Source organism: Pieris napi, chromosome 1 (assembly GCF_905475465.1).
Source record: "Pieris napi chromosome 1, ilPieNapi1.2, whole genome shotgun sequence".
Taxonomy (NCBI): Eukaryota; Metazoa; Arthropoda; class Insecta; order Lepidoptera; family Pieridae; genus Pieris; species Pieris napi.
This window is the reverse complement of record NC_062234.1, coordinates 4459606-4470515: the sequence shown is the minus strand read 5'-3', so window position 1 is coordinate 4470515 and position 10910 is coordinate 4459606. Positions and strand designations below refer to the sequence as shown.

Genomic DNA, 10910 nt, shown 5'->3' with positions numbered 1-10910 from the left:
AGGAAAACGCTGTTTGGAGCTATTGGTCGATTTGCGCACTACTAGCAACGGCTCCCTAAACATATTTTGTTAACTTAGTTTTCGTTTGTTAGAGACATAGTATCTCATCATCATTAGGTCTCAATTCTTAATAGAATCTCAAAGGATTAGCATGATAGCTTAGAAATTTTATAAATTATGTTTTCACGCATGCACATTATGTACCCACTAGCTATCTTAGGTACACATTGCTTAGTCTACTTGCTTATTACTGTTTATAAAAATCTTTATAAATTTCGTGGATGAGAAGATATACTGTTTAGTTAGTAGTTAGTTATATTGTTAGTGTTAAATATAAGTAAGCAAATAATTTTAGTGATCGTTTATTAATAAATGTGGTTTCATTCCATAAAAAAATGTTTCGACTAATTATCAATAAATAAAAAAATATTAATAAATGGCTATCTTTTTAATTTAATGTAATACATTTTTGTAATTACATTGATAGAAGCCGAAGCCGGCGTGGGCTCTTGCCGAATAGTTGCCGACTATGAAAACGGCTGGTATAGTCAGTTTTACCGACTAGTCGGAATATTACAAATATAAAACGATTTTACTTTATATTCATTTATGCCATACACTTTCTAAAACAAATCTTATCAGTGTACCAATACAGATCAGTTAAATTTATAAAAGTGTGTATTTGTACTAAGTATTTACTTGAATTTTTGACGTGACAACGTCTTATAATTCGATGAAGCCGGCTGCACGCACGAAAAAACATGACTCATGCGGCGTTACCTCGCTCTGCGGCGTTCCATTTAAGTGCAAGCGAGAGCGCGGAACGAGCGACAAAGAGGCACAATCGGCCTCCGCGTTCGGCAGCGTTCGTTCGTTAAAAAATGACATAATTGTATTTATGCGTACGAATAAATGTAACTTGATCAATTCAATTGTGATTTCCAATTACCTCGTTCTCTATATCAATACAAAATATCTATCAAACAAATAAAATTAAAATTTTCTTTTGAATGCAACCATACCATCAGTATTTTCTTACGACGTTGTCACGTTCAACTATCGTCAGTAAGCCGACTTTAAAGACAACCGATTTTTTGTTCATCTTTAGACTATTGCTATTATTAATAGTAATAGTATTAAACAATCAACAACTTAGGTAAAAGTATTGCGACTATAGGAGTTTTAAATCCAAATTGACCACAAAATACTTACCAACATATTGTGAAACGTCACTATAACAACATATTGGAAATAATTTTAATAGATCAGCTCTGTGCCAATACTGTTAACTTGGTGCCAAATTGTTCGTTGTGAATTTAAATACTAGTAATCTCGGTTTATTTATAGGCTTCTTCGATGCTTGTTCATCCTCAAACAGGTAATTTTATCGATACTGTGTAAAACTCATACATCATACACAGCTCTCATCACAAACAATGATTCGAGTATATTTTTCTTTGGGTATCGATTAGTAATGTGAGTTGGTAAGTTTTTTTGAGGGGTATAAACCCCTTGGTGCTTGTTGCAGATATTTTTTGAATACATATATACCTTGGGTAATATCGTTTTTCGTCTATCTTTTCGGCTGATTAATCATCGTTGTTGCAAAAAAAATAATTAACCAGTGTTTAATTTTTTTAATCAGAAGAAAAATGAGATGTAAATTAATGCTTTTTTTAAAATATTTATTATATTTTTTCAAAAAAGCTTAATATCATGGTTACTCAAAAATGGATCACTTTTGAATGATGCATATGGGGGTTAAAATTATCGCAAATAATTATCCCTAACCTAATGGGAATTTGTCGAATTACCAAGAACTATCCATATATACACATATATGGAGAAATTCATGCATTTAAGGGCTCAACTCAATTATAACATAAGGCGACAGCGTTGAGAGTCGCGCGCAGAGCTTCGAGGTAAACTCTATAGACTTGTTTTGCGCATAATTTTTCTAGCTACTACATGTAAAATCTAACGAAATAATATTATCTTTTGTCTCGATTATAATAGATATTAATGCAAATTCAAAGTCAATAAGTAAAGAAAGAACAAGTGCTAAGAAAACTTACAAGGTTTTAACTCAGTTCGGAAGCTTTCAACTTTGGCTGGCCTGATTTTTACTTACTTAGAAAATCTTTGCTTCGTGAGCTCTTGCGTCAGCTTAATTATTAATGCTACAAGTAGATTGTATAAGACCGTTTGGAATATACACCTAAGGAAACTATAAATACCAGGAATTTTTATATGAAAATCAGTTAGTAACGTAGTAGTTCGTTTATGATCTCTTTCACCTTTTTTTTATTCGCCATAAGTCTAGTAGTATAGAATTAGCGGGGAAAAACTGGATGAATTTTACTCAAGACAAAGAGAAATGGAAAAATATGGAGGAGGCTTTTAGGCATACAAGATTGTATGGCCCCATTTGGAGTAAAAGTAGATCTCTAAACCGCAAAAAAATAAATCTAACATAAATTTATACTAACACAACTAATACTAATATTAAGGAATGCAAAACCAATAACCAATTGTTGTATGGATTAATAAAACTTTAATAATAAATAAATAAATGTACATGTATTTTTGCACTTCTTGCCTATCTTATGTAATTTAATACTTTTTTTTTCTCACTGTGGTTAGGCAACCTATTCCAGGCGGAAGAGATCGCTCGAAAGCGATAAGGCCGCCAGTTGCTCTCCTTTTTATTTAATTACGGCAATTGTACTATATTAATAAATAAATAAATAAATAAATAACTCTAGTACTTTGCAGGTGTTATTGTGCACACAAAAATAAATCTTCTTAATGCCTTGGCGGGGTTCGAATGCGCGACTTTAGGCCTAACAATTTTCATGTAATTAAGTGAGAAATCTAACTTATTTATTTTAGCATTTAATGTATTTTGGTTTGAAAACAAATGCATATTAGGAGTTAAGGTCAATTCAGACAAAGTTGTCTAATTAGAGACTGTAGATTATTTACTTAGCAAATATTTCTAGTTCTATAAATTCACCTCATATAGTATTTAAAACATATAAATGACGATCTAAAAATAGATAAAGAATAAATTTTATGTGTAATTAAAATAATTTTATTTATGAAAACAATAAATCAATATTTACAATTTTCTTAACCTACAAAGTAATAATTAAAATAATTAAACATTATCAAATGTTTGGTCCCTGTGGCAGTGTGTGCCTTTAACGCTGGCAGCATTTCCTCACTGTATTGCGATATTTATTCGTTGAGCTGCTCTGAGTTCACTGGTACTATCTACCAGGCACCAACTTAAAACTTTAATAAGCGCCTGTGCACTTGAACCCCACAGCCAAAAATAAATAAAAAAGTATAGTTAAAATATAGTTTATTAATATATTCATCCGATAGAACATCATTTGATTGCTGTGATACTAAAACGTATACATTCATGTGACATTGTAGATTTGACTAAAAGCAAAAGATTGTTTTCGCTAAAACTAAATACAATTCAAGGTTCATAAATGGATATTTTATGGCGACTGTCGTACTCATACTCGTCAAAACATTACGAGATCGTCCGTGATCGAGAGTGTATAATGTATATAGTGTTCTCGCCTCGCTTCGTTCCTTCTATTGTCGCCTTTCTCACAACTACTAGCATCGAGACAAAGTTTTTCACTATTTATGATAACGCGTGTAACATAACATATTTTTGTCGAGACATCAAGAATCGAGACTAAGAAGAAGCTAGGGACTTGACAGTGATGTGTGGACAGTCGCCAAGAAATACAATTATTATACATAGTTATATTTTATTATTATTAAATTTAACTAGTATATAAAACAATGTTATTTGGGATCTGTGCGAAGACACTTTGTGACTGCATAGTTAGATAAAATATAAGTAAAGCATATCAATCTCAAATAGTAAAAATGTAATGGATTATAAAATGCACATTCGTTTAAAATATTTAGACTATATTGCAAAATATATGAAATGTGAAAATGCATCAGAGATGAAATAAATTTAAGTGTATGGAAAAATAAGTATATAATTCAATGTTACTAATTACTACCCTACTTTAAATGGAAAATTATTGATTATACCATAATTATTATTATACATTTACTGGGCTTTTCATCTTTTTCAAACGTTAAAAGTGTCGGAGGGTTTATTGTCAGTTCTTCTCTCCTGTTCTACGCCCTTCATTTGAGAGCTTGTACTAAGTATTCATTGTGTTACATTAATGAATAAATTACATTTTGTTATTTAGAGTCCATTTGCTAAAGTTACTTAACAAAAGCAAATACATAATCTCTAGAACTTAAAAATATACCCGTAAAAAGAAATGTTCTATTTATATGGAAAGTTACGGCTGGTAATACAGATTCTTTGGTGAACTTATATTTACAATATTAAAGTTATTTAAATATAAAATACCTCCTTTTTTTCATACTTTACAAGAAATTGTATCGCTGAAACTTAAAATACGATGGTGGATCTGATTTATTTGTGTTTAATATTCCATCATCTGTATGTAAAAAAGCATTAAATTCAATTTGAAGCGATAACTTCTTTAGCGGCGTTGTACACTTTTGGAATGGGTAAAAAAAAATGTTAAACTCGCGTCAGGACACGTGACCTGATCGAAAATTCGTAAGACGGATGGTGAGTAGACAGCTGGCGCGGCGTATTTAATGTAATATAAATTGTCATGTTTGTGTACGATAGCGCAATAAATAAATATTGTATTCTACCACATAAATGGTAGTACTTTTATACTGATAATTAAAGCAATTCGTGCAAAATTATTCCCTAACCATTCCAAAATATCAAAAATGCACAACGTTAATATTCAAGTTTTTACTTCTGCCGGCAATCCCGGAGTGTATCCCATCGTTTTTTTTTTTGGGAGAACGTGCTACCTCTCGTCTCACCTCCGAATCTTTCCCATAGCCATTTATTTTCTTCGTCATGCATTTTATTCAGTTATATAGAGTGTAATCTATATTAAAAACCTATCATTAACGACGAATAATAAACTAGTACACGCCATCTTGAATTGCAATCTACCTTATATCACTTACATAATACTGAATGCATTTAACTTATCACTCGAATGTACAAAATAACAATATAGTAATGTTTCCCAACGTGGGACCCACGTTTCACAAGGGGGCAATTTAATTGTTAAGGAATTTGTAAAATTATTTGGAATTTGAATGTCAGCTTTAGATTATATGTTTTACTACCCGTGTTTTGCTAACAAGTTCTAGTGATTTCTTCCTAAAACCTATAATTTAAGTTTCTTAAAGGAACACACACACAATTATCTATGATATAGTATGTAGTTGAGCATACTACTACTTGGCGCAAAAAACCGTTGGGAAACACTGCAATAGAGTAAAGTACTACAGTATTACCACGTACCTTCAATAATAGGCTAATATTGGTACTCGTAAACAAGGAACAATAAAGAAGTCGTTTGACAACAAATCTTAATATTGATGTATAAGATATACTAATATATTATATAAAATAAACCACTGATGACGCAAACTTGGAATTACGTGGTACGAAGACTCAATGTTGAAGTCACGTGGTTATCTATTGTCTTTTTACAACCACATTATGGAAAACATTCAGGTTTTCTTCAGGAATCGGTTTGTGTCTCCATGTTCTCGTGCCGTATGAATTCAGTTTCTTGGATATCATCTTCACTGTGAGTGTCCATATCTGCTGGAAAATAGGATACCAGCTATTTATATATTTTGATTCTTTGTAAATATTTAAATACTTCTCAATTATCTATATTTGGCTATTAATTTCATATATTTAGGCGGGCTTATATTATATAACATATGCAGGTTATATTATATCACTTACATCTTATAAGTATATCGCCTTTGAGGCAGTTGGATAGGAGAAAAAATGTATCCTTTAAATTTCTTTTTTAATGACTTCATTCAAATTTAATCATCTCATGATAAATAAAACTCATTGAAAATTACACTTTAACCTAATAAAACTTAATCGTATTTACCTTCAAGCTTACAATGCGGCCTTGTATCTAATGCAAGTACAGCAAGTGGCGTATCATCCAAGACTCCTGACCATCGAGCAGCTAGTACTCTAGATCCCCGGTGACCGCGTACCACCACGGTCGGTACTATGCTCGGCGAGAGTGCTGTTCCACTATACATAGATACTCCAACGTTACGGGTCAGGGCACTATATGAAATTTAAAAAAAATAGAAAAATGCACAAATATAATTTCAAATATTTTATCCAATTTGAAATTACTTCTGTTCTGTGTCCCGCGTACGACGAGGTTTCTTCTTACACATTACCACTAATGTGACGCAGAGAGTAGTAAGAATGGTTAGCATCACCAAGGCAAGAACTGCACCAACCAGCAAAGGCACGCTGTTATCTTGGGGACTTAATTGTGGTGGAGATGGTGTCATGGTCTGGAGCGAACCTGTTAAAGGTGACAAATCGTTGGTTTTATCACGTTTTTTTTTATTTGAATCTTTGGATTTACACTTACCTGGTCGGTCGAGGTCTTCCATAGTCCTTACAGGAACACTATGTAGCGCAGCGGGTTGTAACGATCGACCACGAGGATTAACAGCATATATTAGAAATGTATAACGTCCAGGAGAAAGAGAGTCGAGAGGAAATTGAGGTGTTGCATCATTGCTTGTTTTATAGACTGTCTCAGTTAATCCACGCCCAGAAATACCCTGTAAAACATTAGGATATTTTAAGCCTATCAGATTCTTTATAATAATATTATTTAATATCACTGATACTCGCTGAAGACGACCACACTATCAAAACTAAAATGTATTTTCGTTTTTCATACTTGATCATTCATAGCAGAATCCAGATCATTTCGTTGTACTTCCTGCTGTTTAACCCCAAGGGCCTCCATAACGAACCATTGAGGGAGACCGCCGTCATGTCCAGCCTCGCATCTTATAATGTCATTCTCTATTTCGCAATTGCTCGGTGATTCGGGGTAACCTGATCCAAAAATTATATCTTCAATTTAAACAAATTTAAGAAATAACTTCCATAGCTAGTAAAAATGTGTTGAAATGACATTTGCTGTTTGAAATGACAAAAATAGCCAAGTAATTATATAAAGACTCACCAGCTGGCATGATCCTAAATAAGCATGGTTCTCTTTGGTTCCCAATATCATTTCTGGCCCAGCAGGCTAACCAGCCCAAATCCTCGTCATCAATATTAGGTAATCCGTGGATAGCAGTGCTACTTGAACCCATTGTTGTTACGTTTGATACAGGAATCTTAAAACCAAGAATGTTTGATAATGAGTTTGAACATGACCCTTCTCACTGACAGGCACGGTTAATTTTCAATACCTCCCTTGTTTTTTTTAAGTAGGGTAGTAGAAAAGAAAATAAGACTACTTTAGTTAAATTGTTTATAAGGATTCTGGTTAACTCACTGGAAGAACGTCCCTGGTCCCATTATAAGTCCAATAAAACTTAAGTGGTCCAGCATCTCTTGCAGAAGGAGCACTAACAGAACATCGAGCTCTGACTTCACCACCTGGGGCACCAGCTATTTGCTGAACTACGTTACCGGCAGAGCATTCTGGTCGAGCTAAAAAAAATAGTTAAGAGTATAACTTACCAAAATAAAGAAACATCGCCAAACACATTAGTAAACATTCCGTAATAATTTATAATTTGACACTAACATAATATATTCAAACTAAGTGCTTCACTTAATCCACTGCCTTCTGAGTTCCACGCTCTGCACCGATATCTGGCTGAATGGTGCCTCCTCAGACCATGGAGGAACAGTTTTTGTCCTTCCACAGATATACCACCAACAGGATCGTCACGTATTAGGTGATCCTGTAAGTGAAAGTCTAGATTAATTATATTAAGGTCTGTTATCAGGTACTATTATGTATTTATGTCATGGCCCGATCATTTATTTAATCCATTGGATCTTGTGCATGTGTGGGGTGAGAGGAAAAACTAAGCTTGATTGCGGCTCACAAAATCAATGCGATGGTGGTGACACGCAAACGTAAGTTTAACAAACGCGACTGTCAAATCCTGCTAAAGACTTAAAGTAACTTGCAAAAAACTGGAACAGTGGCACAACGGGACTCAGTCCCGTCCAGATACAAGGAACAAAACGGCTGCCTCCGCACTGTAATGTATAAGGTAAGGATGCATACTCAGCGAATGTCTATGTTGCCGAAATTCGCAGGAACCTGGTAGGGTGCCATCTAAATGGGCAAAGGCGCACGTTGGTACACAGGGAAACGAGGTCCCGGGGCTTTGGACACTATTTAAACAGATTCAAACTGAAGATAAACCCCGCACGCGACTATGACGAAAGAACCAACCATGCGGTGATTAATTTACTTCTTGACTGTCCGACTTTCGAAAGAGTTAGGATCTGATGTGGTATCCAGCGATCCGACATGTTTTTCGGGCATTAATTCTAATTATAAGCCTATAAATATTTTGTTTATCCAAAGAACAGTAAGATATTCTATAGATTGTGATATTCCTCATCGAGAGCGGAGCGGTTAAAAAACTAATATAGCAGCGAACTCAGTTAATGGAGCGTTATTATAAAGTTATTACTTTTACAGCATAATAAATTGAATTTTTATGTTGAATTAATTTAATACTAATTACCCAGTCACGTGTTGTCACGCTACGAGTCACGTCGTGTAGACTTAAGTTTCAATTTGCGTGAAACGACTTCACTTGCAGGATATCAAATTGTATTGTTAAATCCAATTCCCTAATCAAACTGTTTGTGAACCTTTATGGCAATCAAAAAAACTGTTAGCTTTGACATTAAAAGTCTTAATTATAATAAATGATAAATGTTGACTTATCTTGCCTGATTAATTTTAGACCAACTAGATTTCGAATCGCAATTTTCACATTTGCAACGCACTTAAACATAGTTTGACTAATGTTTTAAGAAGAAGAGAAAAAGGAAATGCTAGTTTAATACCTTGGAAATACCTTTCTTTTCTTAATAAAATATACTTAAAGAGATTTCAAACAGTATAAATAATGAGAATATTCATATTATTAAAGGTTTTTTAAAGAAATTTTAAACTTTAACTTGTTGTTACTTAACTATTCACAATGAATAATTTATATGAAGTAACTACATACATTAATTACGTGAACGCATGATGAAGTTTGTTTAGATGGTACACATGCTCACTACACGTATCTCATTATTAACTTACAAAAACAAACTTATATTATGAACCTACGCAAGTTACATTACTCATATTAGAAATTATACTGAATACGATGAAACTCTTGTAATTGCGTCGTTTTTAAGGCTAGGTAACTAATACTATTATAAAACATATTTAAACGTAAACGCGAATTTATGACATTACATACAGAACTGAACTTGAGTCGAGTTGTCACTCGAACAGCCTGTCGGCTTAGTCAGCAAAGTGATGTTCTATATCAACCTATGACGATTGCAAATTTTGCTGAACTCTGACATCCACTTTATACATTTACTTAGTGACACCCTGCGAATCTTAAACAGGGTCTTTCGTGTCTTGAAATCTAGCTGCATACTCATCAATGTACAATAAAAAGAAAACTATTTGAACAAAACATTAATTTTTACACTATACCTCAAATCCCTTATAGAATGAAAAGTTAAATGCTGGTGGTGATGCATCAGCAGAACATAGCAATACCGCATCTTCGTCTTCGCGAAGCTGGTGAGATTCCCTCGGTTCGATAAGAGATATTTGGGGTATTGGTGGGTCTGTAACAAATATCGAAAACAACTTATAAAATTTTCATAATATTAATAATTAATCAGTTTGGTGGTCTAGCATGCAGCTTGTCGGGGTTTAGAGCATTCAATTAATATGTAATATATTAAATACTATTTTATTTTTATGTTCGTACATGTGTTTTAAGAGATGGCTTGAGACAACAGATGATGAAAAATGCTTGAATTCCTTTGAGGAATATCCTACTCGTAATGGATTCATAAATTTAGTGAAAGCTTTAATAGTATATGATATTGAATTATATGTCCAACTCGGTTAATCATAATTTAGTATAACATAACTACTTACTTGACTAAACGAATGTAAAAAGAAACTGAACATATTGTGATATAAAACATTTAACGCTTTCACTATAAATTACTTTTTGTGCTTTGTTCGTGGAAAAGCGAAGGTGTGGTGTTTTCATTCGTACATTAAATCTTAATGTTTCAATTTAAAGAATTTAAAATACACAATTTTGTATGATTTTTGAGTTTTCAATATACTGAAATGGTCAAAATTTGTATTTGTATAACAAGGTTATATGTGATGTGTTTCAAAGCAACAGGCAGGAACATTTCTGTATTTGTTTTATTCATCATATTTCTATGAAAAGAACGTAGTAACCCTTCATAAAAATTTGAGATTGGTAGGAAATCGATCTCAAAGGTTTTTTCGAAGAAAACTGAAATATTTTAGTACTATATTTGAAATCAGTGGATCTTTTACCTAATCTGCACGATTTTTAGTTTGTTTTCAACAATTTATTTAAAAGCTTCTTAACGACTTTTAAACATTAAAATGTCACTAAATTTAAATTATTTATGTATGTAATTATTAAGTACCTACTCAAGTTAGTACCATAAACTATTATAGAGAAATATCAGGTGAAACCTTATAAACACTATAATTTCTTATTTTAATTAGTTTCCATTCACTATATTAATTAATGTTGAACCGCGACTAAAAGCTGTAAATAATGTATGGTATACGAGGTTTCTCCATTTAATTATTAACTTCATATTGCATTTCAACATTTTGGATTTTTACATTATTGAAAGTATCAAAAGTATCTTACTGTACAGTTGCTCGTATTGTTTATTCTCG

The 10910-nt window shown here is 32.8% G+C and overlaps 1 protein-coding gene across 2 annotated transcripts in view; it reads right to left on the bottom strand.

The window, feature by feature from the left end:
* Positions 1-4894: 4894 nt before the first annotated feature.
* The window catches only part of LOC125052112, a 63938-nt gene continuing 57922 nt past the window's right edge, over positions 4895-10910 (bottom strand). Inside the window, exons 9-17 of one of the 2 annotated variants that reach the window (XM_047652756.1) lie at positions 9657-9793; positions 7716-7875; positions 7461-7618; positions 7143-7299; positions 6852-7012; positions 6534-6729; positions 6287-6464; positions 6027-6214; positions 4895-5722 (exon numbers count right to left, since the gene is read on the bottom strand). In XM_047652756.1, the coding sequence (XP_047508712.1) occupies positions 5637-5722; positions 6027-6214; positions 6287-6464; positions 6534-6729; positions 6852-7012; positions 7143-7299; positions 7461-7618; positions 7716-7875; positions 9657-9793 (1421 nt within the window). In that variant the 3' untranslated portion in view covers positions 4895-5636. The remainder of the gene's footprint in view (positions 5723-6026; positions 6215-6286; positions 6465-6533; positions 6730-6851; positions 7013-7142; positions 7300-7460; positions 7619-7715; positions 7876-9656; positions 9794-10910) is intronic. The other variant, XM_047652757.1, reaches the window with a different exon arrangement.